General features: G+C 48.8%; 1 protein-coding gene across 2 annotated transcripts in view; it reads right to left on the reverse strand.

Annotated features, from left to right (window-relative positions):
• Positions 1-19,790, reverse strand: part of MDGA2 (MAM domain containing glycosylphosphatidylinositol anchor 2) — a gene marked incomplete at both ends in the record, with an annotated part of 309,300 nt that overhangs the window by 3,524 nt on the left and 285,986 nt on the right. For both annotated transcript variants that reach the window (XM_080345156.1, XM_080345155.1), the window contains 5 exons: positions 972-1,102; positions 5,777-5,935; positions 7,857-8,012; positions 9,924-9,944; positions 15,917-16,094. In XM_080345156.1, coding sequence (XP_080201282.1) covers positions 972-1,102; positions 5,777-5,935; positions 7,857-8,012; positions 9,924-9,944; positions 15,917-16,094 — 645 coding nt within the window. The remainder of the gene's footprint in view (positions 1-971; positions 1,103-5,776; positions 5,936-7,856; positions 8,013-9,923; positions 9,945-15,916; positions 16,095-19,790) is intronic.

The raw sequence follows: 19,790 nt of genomic DNA on the forward strand, positions 1-19,790 counted from the left end.
AAGGAGGGATCCAGACTGATCATGGTTGGGGAAGGAGGGATCCAGACCGGTCATGGTCCTGCAGTGAAATGAATCAAGTTGAGGAAATGTGGAAAAAGGAAGAACTGTGAGGTCAGGCCAGGACATGGAAGTGAGTTAACACCATTTGGCTGCTAAATGTTATGCAAACTAGCAGTAGATGAAAACATAAGCGTTAGGTTGACAATACTTTTAGCCAAATCTGTTCAGCATTAATTCTGAATTTGTTGGATTGTTGCAAGCAAGCAATTCTACAGAAGAGTCCCCAGAGCCACCAGTACTCTTCCAGTTGGCAGAAAGAGCTTCTGCGGAAGGTGAACAGCTGTGTCCTGCTCCAGTAGGACGGACAAGAACCGAGGCACCCAAAACATTGAAGGCCTTGGTGCTAAAGGTACCTCTTTTCCATTCTGAATAAGCACAGGAGGGAGGACACATGTAAATTCTGAAATGAAAGAGTCCAGGCTGCTGTATTTTATCTGGGTATCCCAGGATAGGCCTAGAAGTACAATGCAAAAACTGAACTAATAAGTAACATTCATATAAATATTTCATTACATGTTCCTCCCAATGCTACTTTTTGTCAGCTAGATTTGGTGTGTTCTTATAAGCATCAGGTTCAGTTTTCATTCCAATCCTGTTCTTAAGCTTAGGTACTAGAAGAAGATAGTTTGCCCATAGTAAAAACCGGGGCAGATCTGTCAACAGCTAACACTTTGCACTGATGCAGCTCTACAATTCAGAATTTTTAGCATGTATAAAATCATCAAATCAATAATAGCCTGGCAGTAGTAGTAATTTGTAAGCCATTAGCCATCCAAGCCGTGCTGTGTCTTATAGGGCTGCATTGCTGTAGCCCAGTGTACAGACAAGCCCGTGAATGTGCTAAGGCCACATCTGTGAGATACTCTAGATGCAAGATGTGTGGGTTCCGCACACCGCGCACGAGCCGTTACCTGGAAGGACGTCGGGGGGTTGATGTTGACGCGGGCTTGGTTCCAGTGCTGCCCCTTGTTCCCGCTGGAGGACCACAGCGGGCTGTCCATCGCCGTCTGGCCCTTCAGCCGCAGGTAGACGTTCAGGCTCCCTGCAGGACAGGAGGGGAACGGTGGTAGTAACAGAACCGGTTTTACAAAATGTTCCTGAAAGGATGAATCAGTTTTGTAAACTGTCCCTGAAAGGATGTTCAAGCATATCGTGTTCGAGTATACTCTTATCTTAACAACCTAGCTTTTATACGCATAGAGTGAGGAGAAGTACATGCAGTATCTCCGGAGGTTGAGCAAGTCAGCAGTTATCGAGCTATAGAAGTAGTACGTGAAAAGGACAGAAGTGATGAAGACTACTTACTTCATCCTGAAGACCCCCTGAAAGACCACCAGAGGACATTGCACATGATCAAAATAGTTCCAAGATGTTGCAATCGATGTTGCAATCAATGTTGAGTAACCGTTACATATCTTAATGAATATATGAATATGTATGTGAATGGACTGTATAAATACTGTGTAACTTAAACTGACCAGCGAAGCTTTGGGTGCGAACCCCTGGTTTCCCAGCGCTGAAATAAAGCACCACGTATAACTACGCCCGTGGTTATGTGTCCTGATTGCTAACATCACCATCCGCGCACCCCGGCCCGCCCTTTGCTGAGAGGGACACGGCCTTCCCAGGCTGACATGGGCAAAAGGAGCTGTCTTCTTACCCAGGATAAACAAGCAACGTGGTTGCTTTAGGCTCAGCTCTGGCTTGTGAAGCCTGCCCAAATTCTTGCTTACCCTGTGCATCATTTAACTAATGGAGATCGCAGAGCTTGGCAAATCCACCCCAGAGATAGATATGATGCTCTTAGTCCCTCTAAGAAGTATTTCTGAAGGACAATATAGTGCTCTGAGTTAACATAACCCTGGTAAAGCTCAACCCACAGACCTGGTCTTTCCCCGCGCTGGCCATTAAGTTGCTGGTTCTGGCACGGACGTGATTTGCAGCAGGTAACAATGGATCATCTGCATTCAACAGCCCTTCGGTTCACCTCATGGTCTCAGACCATGAGCGGAAACCAGAGACAGCAAATGCATCAGATTCATCTCCCAGGGTCAGTAATTCACGTCAGTTTGGGGCTTTTGCTCCTTCTTGCCCTGAAGTGCCATCTGCAGGGGCGTGGGCAGGGGGGTCTCTCTGGACCATGTAAATCATCGCTTTGCCCTCAGTCAGGAACACTCAGCGAGTCAGGTTCCCACAGACTACAGTTCTCTCAGCTGAGACCGTGCAGATGTGGGGCAGCTGCACGGCCACTCGGCTCCTGGTAACACAAAGGTCTTATTTCCAGCAACGGTGAAGCTCAGCGCCTTGAAAAGCGTAAGGATCGAACATGAGATGGAGCAGCAAACACCCTCATCACGGCTGTTTGCATGACATACCACACGTGTGTGACAACCTTGCAGCGCTCCCCCGTCCTCAGCAGAACAAAGACCTCATTATGCCTTAAACGTCTGGTTCTTGTTACTTTGGGAGGAAGAGATAGATGATGCCTCATCTTTTCTTTCCCCAAGTTTGATGGCCAAGAAGATAAGGACAATTAACGGTGTTGCTGTGAAAGGCCTCGTGGCTTAACTGGGATGATGGAGATGAACCATCTGTGGGACAAAGAACTACCAGAAGAAACCACAACCAACAGCTGCCCTTGATGGGTAAGACAACTCACTCCTGGTCAATACCATGAAGACCCCAGACTCATTTCCAGAAGAGTCTTCCTAATGAGCACGAAGAGCGAGCAGAGGGAGGAGACGAACCGCCCTCTCCTTTCTTAATGTAAATGAACTGGGTTATAGAACAACCCCAGGTATCGTACGGGGCCCCTCCAGAGGCCGTCGCGGGACCGATGTACCCGCGGGCTGGTGATGTCTGACTCTCCCTCTCCGTCTCTCTCCCTTTCTGATATCTTAGTTTTCCTCTTCTCTGTCTCTCTTCCTTTTTCTTAAACACATAAAGTAATATCACTGTAAGTTCTGCCGCTAAAGTCTTGTGAAGTTTTGCATTACAGTTACCAATTGTTGCCAATCCACTGCTTTTAGAAGGGCTTTTGCTGTCAATGTATTGATAAGTTCTGTGGTACTATAACACACTTTTGCCGAGCCACTGATTACTGTAATTTGTGTACCACCATGTAAATCCATAATCGGACCCCCGGGGCGATTGTCCGTGATTCACTTCGCATTGCCACGCAGAATTACCTGGAGTTGTCTCACATCTGGTCTCATCTGTTGATCAGAGCGCGTGTCACGTTCAGAGTGAACTCGTCCCTCACCCATCGGTTGGGACAGGACAACGTGTCCTTGGGAGGTGGGATGCAGGCTGATACAGCCCGTGCCACAGGGCTCTTTGGGATAACCGAACAACTTCGCTATCAAAGCCAGGTAATTCTATCACTGCTGAGATTACAGAAGTTTCAGATTTTTCATATCACACCCAACCTCTCTTTGTCACGTAATTTCTTTGCATTAATAGCAGAATGATACCAGTCTTACTGAAAACACAGAATAGCCACAGTAGAGATGCTCCGTTGTTGCCCAGCTGGTTGGTGTGGATGTACCTGCCTGACCCTCTTTGCTAGATAAGCACATAACCTGTGCTAGATAAGCACATAACCATTGCTAGATAAGCACATCACCTCTGCTAGATAAGCACATAACCTGTGCTACATAAGCACATAACCTTTGCTAGATAAGCACATAACCTCTGCTAGATAAGCACATAACCATTGCTAGATAAGCACATAACCTGTGCTAGATAAGCACATAAACTGTGCTAGATAAGCACATAACCATCGCTAGATAAGCACATAACCTCTGCTAGATAAGCACATAACCATTGCTAGATAAGCACATAACCTGTGCTAGATGAGCACATAACCTGTGCTAGATAAGCACATAAACTGTGCTAGATAAGCACATAACCATCGCTAGATAAGCACATAAACTGTGCTAGATAAGCACATAACCTCTGCTAGATAAGCACATAACCTGTGCTAGATAAGCACATAAACTGTGCTAGATAAGCACATAACCATTGCTAGATAAGCACATAACCTGTGCTAGATAAGCAAATAAACTGTGCTAGATAAGCACATAACCTCTGCTAGATAAGCACATAACCATTGCTAGATAAGCATACAACCTTTGCTAGATAAGCACATAACCTCTGCTAGATAAGCACATAACCATTGCTAGATAAGCACATAATCTCTGCTAGATAAGCACATAACCTTTGCTAGATAAGCACATAACCTCTGCTAGATAAGCACATAACCATTGCTAGATAAGCACATAACCTCTGCTAAATAAGCACATAACCATTGCTAGATAAGCACATAAACTGTGCTAGATAAGCACATAACCTCTGCTAGATAAGCACATAACCATTGCTAGATAAGCACATAAACTGTGCTAGATAAGCACATAACCATTGCTAGATAAGCACATAACCTCTGCTAGATAAGCACATTAACTGTGCTAGATAAGCACATAACCTGTGCTAGATAAGCAAATAAACTGTGCTAGATAAGCACATAACCTGTGCTAGATAAGCAAATAAACTGTGCTAGATAAGCACATAACCTGTGCTAGATAAGCAAATAAACTGTGCTAGATAAACACATAACCTGTGCTAGATAAGCAAATAAACTGTGCTAGATAAGCACATAACCTCTGCTAGATAAGCACATAAACTACCCAAAACGTCACCAAAACCTTCCCTAAGGGCCCCTGGGACAGACGCATGTCCTTGCAGCGCTGCCGGAGGAGCTTTGCGATGCTGCTGCTCTGGAGACGTGTTGGCCGTGGGGTTCACACTGAGCTGTGTCCAGCGAGAGTTCACCCCCAGACCCAAACTACTCCAACCCCACACAGATGGGTGATGGAGCTGATGGGTGATGGAGCGACTCTCAAGTAGGAGACGAAGCCATGAGCAGGAGTGACAATGGAGTGACAATGGAGGAACAGAGTTTACTCTCCGACACAACCTGCCAGGAGTGCGGGGGTTTGAGTGCCCGTCACCGCGACAACACCAATAGCAACACCGTGTGCTACAACGGCACGTTCGCCTTCCGCATCCGTTTCTGTGATGGAATGTTCATTAGAAATGCCCTTTTTTTGGGGTGAAGAGGGGAAAATCAGAAATACAGATTGTTTTAAGACGGCGACAGCTATAGAACTACAACCTCTTTCCGCCTCAATGTAGAGACACAACAAGGGCAGCGACTCTTCATTTTCTTGTTCCCCAACAATGGCTTATTGTTTGCTGCAAATCAAGTAATGGGGACTTCTCTTGTGCTTGTGTGCTCATCTACGCTGTTCTTCTGATGGTGGGATGAAGCCCCAGCACTTTCCGGGCGGGCGGACCCCTCAGTGCTGTGACCGCTCCGGAATCGCAACCTGGCTGTCAATACGTACCATCTATTGCAGGTGAAACAACCCACTTCGTCCTTCTGGATCTGTCGGCTGTGGCATGGGGTGAAAGTCCCCGCTTCTCTTATCTCACCAGAGCCGTGCCTAAATGCTCCAGGCAGATCTGTGCTCTGCTCCCAGTGCCTCTCCTATCGCCACGGAACATTCCAGCCCATTCCCCAGAGACCCTGAGCACCCCAAGAACAGGCAGAGGAGCTGGATGAACCCATAGCCTGTTTGCTTTCAATACAGCGCAACAGCGTTTCTCCCGCTGTTTCCCCCCAGGCGCAAAGGCCGGGTCGCCGGCTTCCTCTCACCTATGTGCTGTCCATACATGTGGTAGTAGAAGCTGAAGCAATACGCCGTGTTGGTGGCTCCGTAGGGGTTTTTTGGCGCGACGCTGAAGACGGGACTAACAAGTCTGGCCTTTTCTCCTTCCAGCCTGGGCCGTGACGTCTCGATGTACATGTAGAAACCTGGGGGAACCCCAAACAGAAACCGTTAGGTTGTGGTCTCCAAAACCCAACAGACACACAAATACACCAGGACATCAAGCATCTCGATTCATTTTTCACATCCATCTGGCATCCCCGTGGATTCACAGACACTTCTTCTGCATTAAGCCCACGTGTTTTCTACAATTGCTTCAAAGACGTTTGCTACCAAGAGTAAAATCAAGGCTCAGAAACAACTTCAAATCGATGTAACATTGCACATGAGAAGAAAAGAACCTTTACAATGGGGCTCAGAATTCCGAGTCAAGGTTGCAATTTGTTCCTATAAGCAGCTAGGACTCGTGAAATAGAAAGAAAATACCTTGATGGCAACTTTGGAAGGAACATTTTTAACCCCCTGCATCAATCACAACGTTCGAAAGCTCCTTTCACAAAAGAAGATGATATTCATGTATTCTGACCCTGGGCCGCGCCAACAACAGAGACTATTTATTCAATCCAACCAAGCACATACAATGCGGTGTGATTTTTGTCCCCTTCGGTAGCGCAAGCAGGGATATGGAGTAAAATACCCTGAGTTACTGCAGCACTCGATGGGTTCAGTGCAATACGTCTGACTTTTCCAATGCAAATATCCACTGCAGTCCGGACAGGACGTTTCTGTTCACCGGGGGAGCACACTGAAAATCACAAATTTTATCAACTCCCTAAAAACGGAGCAAAAAAAATCTCATTGTGACAGTCTGAGCCCAAGTTAGGATCTAAATGACATAAACTGGAGGAATATTGTGCCAGAGCATTTCCCCACTGGACTGTAACTCTTTGAGAATGCACAACAGGAACAATCTGAGCTGGTCAACGGGCCAGTGGGTGGGTTGTGATTTGGGACCAGCCGCACACCTCACACCGGCAATTACAGAATCCCAGAATGGACCGGGTTGGAAAAGCCCTCAGAGATCATCCAGTCCAACCCTTGGTCCAACTCCAGCCCATGGACCAGATCATGGCACTAAGTGCCATGTCCAGTCTCAGTTTCAAACCCTCCAGGGCCGGTGAGTCCAGCACCTCCCTGGGCAGCCATTCCAATGCCTGACCACTCTCTGCACAGAATTGCTTTCTCATCTCCAGCCTCAGTTTCCCCTGGCAGAGTTGAAGCCCATGGCCCCTTGTCCTATTGCTGATGCCTGGGAGAAGAGCCCAATCCCCCCCTGGCTAGAACTGCCCTTCAGGTAGTTCTAGAGAGTGCTGAGCTCAGCTCTGAGCCTCCTCTTCTCCAGACTAAACAAGCCCAGCTCCCTCAGCCTCTCCCCATAGGGCTTGTGTTCCAGTCCCTTCCCCAGTCTTGTTGCTCTTCTCTGGACCCTCCAGCACTTCAATCTCTTTCCTGAGCTGAGGGGCCCAGAACTGAACACAACACTCCAGGGGTGGCCTCCCCAATGCAGAGCACAGGGGAAGGATCACTGCCCTTGTCCTGCTGACCACGCTGGTTTGGATACAGGACAGGACACCATTGGCCTTCTTGGCCACCTGGGCACTGTTGGCTCATGTTGAGCTTCCTGTCCATTAGTCCCCCAGGTCCCTTTCTGCCTGGCTGCTCTGCAGCCACTCTGTGCCCAGCCTGGAGCTGCAGGGGGTTGTTGTGGCCAAAGTGCAGCACCCGCCACTTGGCCTTGTTGAACTTCATCCCATTGTAATCAGCCCATTTTTCCAGTGTCTCCAGATCCTCTGCAGAGCCTCCTGCCTTCCAGCAGCTCCACACTCCCTCCCAACTTGGTGTCAGCAGCGAATTTGCTGATGATGGTCTCAATCCCCTCATGTTAGAAGTCCTTGAAGTCCTTGGTATGACTGGGAAAGACGATAGAGCCGGGTGATGAACACCAAGGGACGTCCCGGACGTGTCCCGCACCCCAAGGGCCGTCCCGAGGCCAGCAGCAGCACTCACCCTCCTTGGAGCCGGTGCGGTCGGCGTTGGGCCCGGTGTTGGGGGTGTATTTGGTGTCCCTGGTGGCGGTGCTCTGCTTGGTCCAGTCGAAGTTGTCTGTGTCGTCCTGCGTGAAGAGGCAGATGTTGCCGTCCTCAAAGCCACAGTGGAACTCTCCTGCCAACCCAACGAGCAGAGGTTTAGCGCCCGAGGCTCGTCAATGGACTCATCAACGATAACGAACGCATTGTGGGGTGACGCTTATTGAAAGCACTGAAAAACAGATGTACATTGAGTTTACACCATTCTAGCCTTGAGTGTGCGCTTTGTTTTGGAGTAATCCCCACAAAAAACCATCATGGCCATCAATGTGTTGCTGTTGGTTCAAATTACATCCAGATCTGAGTGCACAGCTCCTCCTCGCATTCCCAGGTGTATAAAAGGGACGCTGCATCTCCTCATCCAGCTACATTTCTAAAAAGCTGAGGAGAACAACGTATCCATAAAGCACAAACTATCGGGGAAAAAATAAGTGCAAATTGGGTTATTTTGTGTGAGGGATAACAGCATCAGGGAAAAGAGGATGGCAGCTTTTTTAGGATGAACACACGATCTCCTAGTGACTTATTCAAAACTACTCTTGGTTCTCAACAGGGGTAGGAAAGCACGTAATGGCTGAGCGAGGACAAAGGAGCTTTGGGTTGGATATGAAGAAAACGTCTATAAATCAGGACAGTGAAGCACACGAGTGGATTGCTCAGGGAAGAGGTGAGTCTCCACCCCTGGGTTATAATGACCAGCTAGACCAATACCTGGGAGGAAGGTTTAGGTCTGGTCTATCTGGTGACTGTATCACATCCTGAAGGCATCTCTTAGGCTTCCCCTAAGATCTCTGTAATGTGCTTGAGGTCGAGTGGTAAAACTTAGGTCTAAAGAATAAAGACACCGAGAAGCCCAGGGGGGATTCCTGGGCTGGTGACACAGGGTGGTGGGACACACAGCCCCGGGATCCTGCCTGATGGGCACCAAACATTTAGCAACCAAAACCTCAACGTTCAACCTTCATCTCCAAACAGAATAAGGCCCCATGCAGCAAAATGTGCAAGAGCTTAATTTCATGCACACGAGCAGTTCCTGACGAGTTTACTCTTCCAGCAAAGTCAATTGATTTATCTGAGAAAACAAGCAAATCCCCTTTCTCCAGGGGGAACGCAGCCATCTGACGCGCTGCCCCCTGCTTTATGGGGGCCATTTGTGGTCATTGTGATGAGGAACTCGAACGCCAGGCATCATGGGACTGCTCGCCCGCGTTCAATTGAGAAGGTGTATAAATGTTTGCAGGTTTGGGCTTTCGATGAACTGTAAATCCCCTTAAGCCAACCGGAGCTTCGGTGTAAAACAGTGAGGACAGAGGGACGCAGAGCTCAGCTCGTGTATGTACAGCCTAACAGGGACCTGGGCTGGAGCTTGTTTCAAATAGAATAAATAAGAAATAAATAACAAATAATAATAATAATAATAATAATAATAATAATAATAATAATAATAATAATAATAATAATAATAAAAATAATAATAATAAATAATAAGCAATAATAATATAATAATAATAAGTAATAATTAAATAAATATTAAATAGACAAATTATAAATTATAAATTAATAATAAATAATAAGTAATAAATAATAAATAATAAATAATAAATAACATCCACAAATGGACATTATTTCAGAAAATCAGTGTTTTCCTTTCGATTGGGCAGAGGGGAAGAAAGATGAGCCGCAAGCGTAATCTCTCCTTCCTCCATCTCTTGCTTCAGCGGCTCCACAGAACACAAGGAACGGACCAGACTTGGACCAAGGGTTGGACCGGATGGTCTCTGGGGTCTTTTCCAGCCCAGTCCATCCTGTGATTGATGCTGTGTGTGTGAATGACGCCGTCACCGCACACGAAACCGCGGTGACTCCGCAACGCGCCGGCTGCGACTGCACTGAAAACACTTGTCATCTGCTTGGAACCGTGGGGGACAGCGGGTGCATGGTCAGTTCTTCACACACGTGAGAGCTAAAGAGATAAAGGAATACTCACGGAGATGCGGGTTCACCGGAGCTGCGAGACAGAGCAGAGAGAAAATCAGCACACAGAGAAACTCCGATCCATCAGTATTCAGATTACCCTCAGTTTCCTCTTGTCTGTCTGTCTCTGGGTCTGTGTGATGTCCCGCATGGCACATCAGGATGGATGGGGATTATTGGGGGGAGCTGATAAAATGGGCACTTCTGTTTCACAGCCCCAATGACAAAAACCTCTACGTCTGTAATTATTTACTATTGAACTTCACCTACATAATATCTTAACAGGCTGGAGCAGAATGGAAGCCAAACTTCACTAGTGCCTATAGATATCTGAACCATGGGACTGGCCACCCGGGGTTGGGTCCAGAGCAACCTGGGTGACGCTAAAAATGGGCTTAGAAATCAGTGTGCGGTTCTGTGACACCCGCTTGCAGGTAAACGTGAGGATGGATGGATTGGGAACTTCTGCTCTAAGAGGTTTGTGTGAGGAACAGAAGGATGATAAGGACGTGTTGGAATTGCACGCTGTTGAGGGTTTAGATTGCGGGGTGACAATAAAACCCTGGCAGGTGTATTGTTAACCCCTCTCCCCCTTCCCACTCAGCACAGGCGATTGGAGGGAAAGAAGGACAGAGAGAAGAGAGCTAAAAATTAAACGTGTTTTACTAATGCTGCTGATAAAATAGAGAAAATTATCCAAACTCTACCAAACCGATCTGGAAAGTGCCGGCAACTGCAGAGCCGGCAGCCCAAGTCCTGGACTGGACTCTGCAGCCAACCGGAGCTGGATTCAGTCTGGCACTGGCCTCGGTTCGCAGGGACGACTCGCAAGGTCCTCTGCTAATGTCGCCATAAGGAAAAGGGACGAGATCCTGGTGATCTCCCCCTTTTCTATGAAGTACCAGGTGAATGGGATGTTATACTGGGTGGGTCAGTTTTTGGTCACCTGTTTCTCGTTGCCCCTCTCCCGAGATGTCCATCCATCCTTATCAGTGACCTCGCATCCCATTGCTGTGTCTACCAAACATGGATCTGGCTTTCAGGAAAATGCAGCTGATCTGAAGCTTTAGCTGACAGGCACACTCACTACAAGATAAACCTGGTTTTAACAAAACTTGCGACTAGCAGAACGCTTGCAATGAATTGTTATATGGAAATAGTGGGTATATCTGCAATGTCGTGAGCACGGGTGTTGCTGTGTGTTTCTTGCTGCCCTTCCCGTGCCATATTTGTATTTATAGAGTGAACTCCAGTGTGTGACCCCCTGGATTCTGCTGCATTTGGGGTTCAACCCCAAGAGTTCCCAACAGCCTCAAATCAGCAACTCGGCCGTTTCATCTTCCCGTCACTCAAACAAATGATCAGTGATCTGCCCCGGCGCCATCTTCGTCAGTCACTTCATCATCACACTGTGCTGGGTAACCTCATGGCTTTCACCTCCCAATGACCGCTGGTTCTCCAAGAAACATCCACTTTGTGAAATCCCCGAGTGACCAAACTCAGAATCAGCTGAAATTGCTGCGAAACGCATTTACCGAGGGTTTATTTGTAGCTAAACTCACGAGGTTATATGGAAACCACCACCAGCGTGTAACCTTGACTCAAACTCTTCGGATTGTCCCCAAAAAAGGCGCCTCGCCAAATGACCTTCACTGACGGAGTGACAGAAGAAGAACAGATTAAAGCAGTTAGGCTGGGCTTAGCTCCTCATGTCCCCATTCCCTCCATGATTTTAGAATAACATTGGCCAACCGCAGCGGCCAACGTGTTTCTTGCCCCTGTGCACACCAGGCCGGGGCTGCGGCTTGTGAGCTGCCCCCTCGTTAGCGCTAACGAGGTTTCAGGGCCATCAATTGGGGCACCATTGGCCGCTAATAAGAGCGCTGAAGAGCTGAAACACAGTTCGATTTCCAAGCACTGTTGTTGATGAGTGAGAAAGAAACAGGCTCACCATTAACGGCCTCAGTGCTTAATTAGCAGCAAAGTCTCAAAGATGGATGGATTTCACAGAGGAAAACCTCAGCAATATTGGCTCACTATGGTTTATTTGTAGCTAAACTCACGAGGTTATATGGAAACCACCACCAGCGTGTAACCTTGACTCAAACTCTTCGGATTGTCCCCAAAAAAGGCGCCTCGCCAAACGACCTTCACTGACTGATTGACAGAAGAAGAACAGATTAAAGCAGTTAGGCTGGGCTTAGCTAACACCATAAAATGGGAAAAAAAACCCTAAATAAGAATATAGCAAGCCTGCTCTTGTAAGCAATGGAGCCCGCGGCTGTAGGACAAGGTGCGATTGTTGGAAAGGAAGATGTGGGAAAGCAAGATGTGCAGTTCCAGCCATCTGGATGATAAAGGAAGATCAGCACTAACATGACCGCCTGGACGGGCAAAGAAATAATACTAACGTAATTAGATCATAGCAAAATATAAAGGGTCTTGGACAGATTGTGTTGAAGTACGTTTCTCATAATTGTGAAGAGTTACAGCCCAGACTGGTGAGAATGGGATCTCGGGCCGGAAAACCGCCCCCTAGTGCACGGGATGTGTGAATGTGCTTGGCCTGGTCTGTGAATGAGTGGAAAAACAAGTGAGACAAACATCACATGAGTTTAGTGTGTTTTTAGTGGAAAAACACCTTTTGTAAAATATTAGTCCATGCCCATACCTGTAAATCCTATAAATTGTCAATGGTGAATAAAGAAGGCAGCCTAGGCCTAGGTCAGCTCTCTGCTAGGCTTGGCTCTGCGCTCCTTCCTGAACAAGATCTGTGCCTCTGCGTGGATCTGCCTGCGTCCTGGGGTGCGTTGTTCCTAATCGCCGCAACCAAAATCTCTCTCCAAAAAGCAAAATGTGATGAGGAGAAGGGCTGAGACCGCTGGGGCCGCTGTGCTGCTCAAACCCAACGCCCAGAGACACACAAAACACCGCAAATATATAGAAAGTCAAGTGTTTTCTCCCCGCAATTCAAATAAATGTAATGGGAGAAAAACGTAAAACAATTATCTTAGTTCTCCTTGTAAGATTCCTATGATGCCTTTTATTTGCTGGGTAATGTCTATAATTATTTCTTACATTGACACGGCCCCGCTGCTGCGCTTCCCGCCAGCCCATTAACTGCTGCGCTAAGACACCAGTGGTTCAGATTACAGTATCGGCTTTGCATTATAATAATGTACATGATATCATGATTTTATAGTTGAAGCTACAACACCCTTATAATTTGCCTGGCGATTGTTTGCTGACACTACAGTCGTTGGATAGTTGGATACAGTCGTTGGGTGGACGCTGCGGTAGAACTGCCGGTTGTAAGCACAGGGAGCGTCAGCCGCTCCGGGATCCCTCCTCAAAGGGACGTAGCTTTAGGTTTATCTTATGGATCAGCATCTGGCTCGTGAATCCTGAGGCTGCAAATTGGTAACAGCACTAAGCTGCAGAGCATCTGGGGCTCAAGCGGCCGCTTTCTCCCACCTGGGCGCTGGATTTGGCACCTCGTGGGCACGTTTGAGATGGGGATGTTGCTCACGGCTGCGCCAATGGCACATTCACAGAATCACAGAACCCCAGGATGTCAGGGGTTGGCAGGGCCCTGGAAAGCTCATCCAGTGCAATCCCCCCATGGAGCAGGAACACCCAGATGAGGTTACACAGGAAGGTGTCCAGGCGGGTTGGAATGTCTGCACAGAAGGAGACTCCACAACCCCCTGGGCAGCCTGGGCCAGGCTCTGCCACCCTCACCCCAACAAGTTGCTTCTCCTCTTTCAGTGGAGCCTCCTGTGTTCCAGTTTGCACCCATTGCCCCTTGTCCTGTCCCTGGTTGTCACCAGCAGAGCCTGGCTCCATCCTCCTGACACTGCCCCTTTCCATATTGATCCCCATGAATGAGTCCCCCCTCAGTGTCCTCTTGTCCAGCTCCAGAGCCCCAGCTCCCTCAGCCTTTCCTCATACGGGAGATGCTCCACTCCCTTCAGCATCTTGGTGGCTGCGCTGGACTCTCTGCAGCAGTTCCCTGTCCTGCTGGAGCTGAGGGGCCACAACTGGACACAAGATTCCAGGTGTGGTCTCCCCAGGGCAGAGCAGAGGGGCAGGAGAACCTCTCTGACCTACTGACCACCCCCTTCTAACCCACCCCAGGTACCATTGGCTTCCTGGCCACAAGGGCCCAGTGCTGGCTCATGGTCACCCTGCTGTCCCCAGGACCCCCAGAAGGAACAGAATAAATGCAGTAGACAAAATAGGCCTTTGGTGCTGTGTGGGAAGGTCCTTCCTGCCGGCCAGGGGGTACGAATGTAGATCTCAGGATGTTCCACTAAAACTTCAAACTACACACAGCAACTCAAGCACCCTCCCAAGACTGGCCAGAGTGCCACCACCACCAGAAATGAGACCGAGTGACTGACAGGAATGGTGGTTATTTTCTCTCTATAGGAGCACTGGTCAATATTTAAGTCATTGGGGAAGTTCTGCGGTCTATGGCGCTGCCTGGTGTGAGCTGGAGATTGCTGCACACGAATCCCCAACGTATGGATGAAACATACGGATGCGACTTCTGCTCCCGATCACCTTTGGGAACACCCCTGGTCTTCCCCTCGTGCACATGGGCAACCCAAGGAGACCGGACTCCTACAAGTGTGTCACAAAATAGGAGTTTGCTTGGGCGAAGAGGCTCAACAAGGAGTGAAATCCAATAGGGATGGAAGAAGAATGGCCACCTCCTCATTTGTGCATTAACGGATTGAGTAAACGAGCCCTTTTGTCTTGACGAGCTTTGGGAAGTGTGGACGTGGCAAACGCTCTCCTACAACAGGCAAACCCGGGATCCATTCACCACCATCATCAGCACAACGTGAACTCAGTGCCATGTTAGAACTGATGTTTGCAACTGCTTAATGTAACGTTTTCCCTTGCTATTAACGTAGTGATGATAATTTATGACGAGAGCGAGTAGGGCGGAGCTAATCGCTAATTATGAAGAATTGCACATGGCATTTAATTCCTTTCAGATTTGTTCTGCTCGGCTGTTTCCCATCGCAAACCACACAATGGTACCATGGGTAGACCTTCCCTCCCGCTAAGGTGCCTCTTGCCCATTCGTTACTGTGATTCAGTTATTCCTTAAATAATTACTCTAAGAAAGGTATTTTGAGGGATTTTTCGGAGCTCTAGGAATTAATTGTTGGTAATGCTGGGAGACGGAAGTATTCCATCCCATAATTGTCATACCCCCTATATAAGAGGGTGATCATGAGGGTCACTCTCTTCGCCCATGGCCGGCATCTAGAGAGGACCCTGTCTGTCTGTCTGTCTGTGATCCACAGGCCTCAGGCCCTGCATCCTGCACCCAGGTTCTGGGTTGAGAGTTCAGGAGGGACCCAGGAGTTCGGGAGGGACCCAGGAGTTCGGGGGGACCCAGGAGTTCGGGAGGGACCCAGGAGTTCGGGAGGGACCCAGGAGTTCGGGGCGCCTGGCCTACAGCTGCTGGAGCCGCCAGCTCCGCACGCCCAGCTCTGCTGTTGGAGTGACGCCAACTCCACATCGAGCACTCCAGATTGGGTTTGTATAGTTTGTATATAAATTCTCTATTTATTAGCAGCATTAGTAAAACCCTTTAAAACTCTCCAACTGGCAGTCTCAGTCTCTCTTCCTCTCCCCTTATCTTCCCAATCATCTTTCCGATCTAAAGGAAGGGGCAGTGGGAGGTGAGGGGATACCAGGGAGAGTCTGCCGTGGTTTATTGCCGCCTTGCCTTAAACCTTGACAGATGTATTTCATGAAGCTAACATTAATTTGTTCTATTTTTGCCCCTTATTTCACAGCAACTTCAACAGGATTTTGCATTTTGGCTGTTCGGAGACATTTCTGGGGTGGAGGTTTTTGTTCCTACCCGCAGACCCCTCTGTCTCACAATCCCCCCATCCTTCACAGTGTGTTTTGCGGGACTTGGTGACAGAACAACACCAAATGCACCCCGACGCGTCCCCGTGTACCCGGACACCCTCTTACCGCTGTACTTGATGACCCGAATAGTTGAGTCCCCCTCCCCGAAGCGGGTGATGGGTGTCAGGCGCACTTCGTAGGCCTCCGGCTTGATCAGCTCGGTGAGGTTGTAGGTAATTAACTCTCCTTTTTGGATGTGGCCGTTCACCGTAATTTCCTGCTCCCACCAGCGCTGTTGTCCGGCCTACAATCAGAAGAGGGATGCGGTGTCAGAGCTGTTGGGACAGGTGTTGTCATCACCTTCCGAACCAACGGGAGCACACGGAGCAGCCCCAGGAGCCTCCTCCATCCTTCCCATGACCCGAGAGGGTGAGAGACACAGCGAGAACGTGGATCACCCCGAAATAACCTTGGGCACCCACCCTTGGACACCCAACCTTGGACACCCAACCTTGGGCATCTAACCTTGAGCACTCAACCTTGGACACCCAACCGTGGACACCCAACCTTGGGCACTCAACCTTGGACACCCCCAACCTTGGGCACCCCCAACCTTGGACACCCCCAACCTTGGGCACCCCCAACCTTGGACACCCAACCTTGGGCATCCAACCTTGAGCACCTAACCTTGGACACCCAACCTTGGGCACCCAACCTTGAGCACCCCCAACCTTGAGCACCCAACCTTGGACACCCCCAACCTTGGACAACCAACCTTGCGCACCCAACCTTGGACACCCCCAACCTTGGACACCCAACCTTGGACACCCCCAACCTTGGGCATCCAACCTTGGACACCCTCAACCTTGGGCACCCAAACTTGGGCACCCAAACTTGGGCACCCAACCTTGGACACCCAAACTTGGGCACCCAACCTTGGACACCCCCAACCTTGGACACCCAACCTTGGACACTCCCAACCTTGGGTACCCAACCTTGGACACCCCCAACCTTGGACACCCCCAACCTTGGATACTCCCAACCTTGGACAGCCAACCTTGGGCATCCAACCTTGAGCACCCACCCTTGGACACCCAACCTTGGTCACCCCCAACCTTGAGCACCGAACCTCGGACACCCAACCTTGGACACCGAACCTTGGGCACCCAACCTTGGACACCCAACCTTGGACACCGAACCTTGGACACCCAACCTTGGGCACCCCCAACCTTGGACACCCAACCTTGGACACCCAACCTTGGGCACCCAACCTTGGACACCCCCAACCTTGGACACCCAACCTTGGACACCCAATCTTGGGCACCCAACCTTGAGCACCCCCAACCTTGGGCACCCAACCTTGAGCACCCCCAACCTTGAGCACCCAACCTTGGACACCCCCAACCTTGGACAACCAACCTTGCGCACCCAACCTTGGACACCCCCAACCTTGGACACCCAACCTTGGACACCCCCAACCTTGGGCATCCAACCTTGGACACCCCCAACCTTGGGCACCCAAACTTGGGCACCCAACCTTGCACACCCAAACTTGGGCACCCAACCTTGGACACCCCCAACCTTGGGCACCCAACCTTGGACACTCCCAACCTTGGGTACCCAACCTTGGGCACCCCCAACCTTGGATACTCCGAACCTTGGACAGCCAACCTTGGGCATCCAACCTTGAGCACCCAACCTTGGACACCCAACCTTGGTCACCCCCAACCTTGAGCACCGAACCTCGGACACCCAACCTTGGACACCGAACCTTGGGCACCCAATCTTGGACACCCCCAACCTTGGACACCCAACCTTGGGCACCCCCAACCTTGGACACCCAACCTTGGGCACCCAACCTTGGACACCCCCAACCTTGGACACCCAACCTTGGACACCCAACCTTGGGCACCCAACCTTGGACACCCAAAATGCTCCAGATTTGCTGTATGCAGGAAAAGCGCTGTGTAAATTGAACTTTGGGGGATTTCTGAGCTGCCTCCTTTGGACAGGGCAACACTGAGCCACAAACCTTTGCATATACCTTTGATAATTAACACTTCACGTTTAAAGTTCGCAATCACCACGACGAGTCACGAATCCGTATCCAATTCAGGTGCTGCTCTGGATTATCACCCTTTTCTACAGCCGCCCAAACACAATCGATAACGAAGCTCCATTGTTTTATTCATTTCGAGCGCAAACCAATTTGATTTCTCATTCCGGTGTTGTGTGTCCCGAGCCCGCGCTGGATGTTGTTATTTCCCCACAGGAACAACGCGCATCTTTTTGCCTTGAAATCAACACCGGCCATGTGCTAATTCTTATTTCCGGGGTGTTCATTAGTGCTATGGTGTTCCTAACCTGTAATTAATTAGCAGAGCACGGCTGTGTTCGGTCAATGCAGAGGAGGCCTCACAGGGACTCCTTTCCCTTCCTCACCTTTGGGTATTTAGAATATTTAGAATACTTAGAATATTTAGAATACTTAGAATATTTGAATATTTAGAATATTTGGATATTTGGAATATTTGGATATTTAGAATATTTGAATATTTAGAATATTCTCTGTGCGCTCAATAAAAGGCCATGGATTCCATGCCCATATATTTTCTAAAAGACTTGGACATATAGATTTCTCGAGGAATGAACCCTATGGGATGATTCAACACGGGTCTCCCGCACACACGGTTGTGTTCATGAAGAACCAACACGTCCTTTGGCCATTGTACTTGGTCTATCGATTTCAACCACAAACTCCTTAATGGACCCCAAAGGTCAGACGAGCGTCTCTTTAATTAACGACAACTGAACGCCATGTAAATTAATGCATCGCACACCCCATAAAGAACTGCAGAAAGAATTACTTTAAGGTAATTTCTTTGCAATTTATAACAACTACGACAATTGGTTTTCCTTGATAAATGAAGATGTTTGCTTAGCAGTTATATGTATAAAATCAGAGTGCTCGGTGCACAATGCACAGGGGACGGTCTCGATGAGCGTTGGCCTCATTGGGGACCCAGTGGCTGCTCTTCAACGCTTTGCCCACAATACAATGTGGTTCTGAGCACAGGGCAGGCGGCTCCGGTGTCACCATCACTTCAAAGGACACTTGTACAGCCCTAACGTGACTCATGGTGACAAATAACCCATAATACAGACGAACCAATAGGTTGTACTGCGCTTACCACCAGTTTATTCCTACAGCGCAGGTACCATCGTTCCTGGTGACGCCTCTTTCCTCTGCAATGGTGTCATGGGCACAAATCCTGCCCTGAAGACACAGGATGCAAAGCTCTAAGTATCTATAGTATCTAAAGTGGTTCTGGTGTTGGAACATCCGCCTGTGATCCCAACATACCGCCGGGTGTTTGAGGAACAACCGGACAGTGTAAGGGAAGCCGGTGTGGAAACGCGATGGCCCAACAGCCCAGATCACGGGGTTAATCCCGAGTTTTACCAGCGGGGTGGGAAATGAGGGAAGGAGAGAGGCCATTTAGACCAGAGTAAAACCAAAACACCAACAACCAACTCGCTAAAAGCTTTGGAAGGTAAAATACACTTTTCCTTCTGTTTTTCCATACAATCGAACTATTATAACAACATTAAGAGGTGAATCAGGGCACTTCAGGTCCGTTGGCTACATGAGCTGTCATTTGGGCTATCGATCTCATAGCCGGAAGCTCCTTGTTCCGTCGCTTTTCACAACTTTACGCAAAGGAAACTCTATATTTTTAATTTATATGTAATTTATAATTTAACCAGAAAGGCAAAAAAACCTTATCCCCGTTCACTGTTTCCTTTGCAGCAGATTTGCTGTATAGCGGTAGGTGTCTGGTACAAGGGCCATGCTATGGTATGGACACAACATTATAGACTGTTGTGCAGCCATGCGACCCCCACAGGAATCCATCACCAGCACATTCTATACGTTTGAATACACCTGACCCTATAGCGACTGAAATAAACAGATGTTAACAATACAACAAAGGGCAGT

This window comes from Nesoenas mayeri, assembly GCF_963082525.1.
Source record: "Nesoenas mayeri genome assembly, chromosome: 5".
In the NCBI taxonomy this organism is placed as follows: domain Eukaryota; kingdom Metazoa; phylum Chordata; class Aves; order Columbiformes; family Columbidae; genus Nesoenas; species Nesoenas mayeri.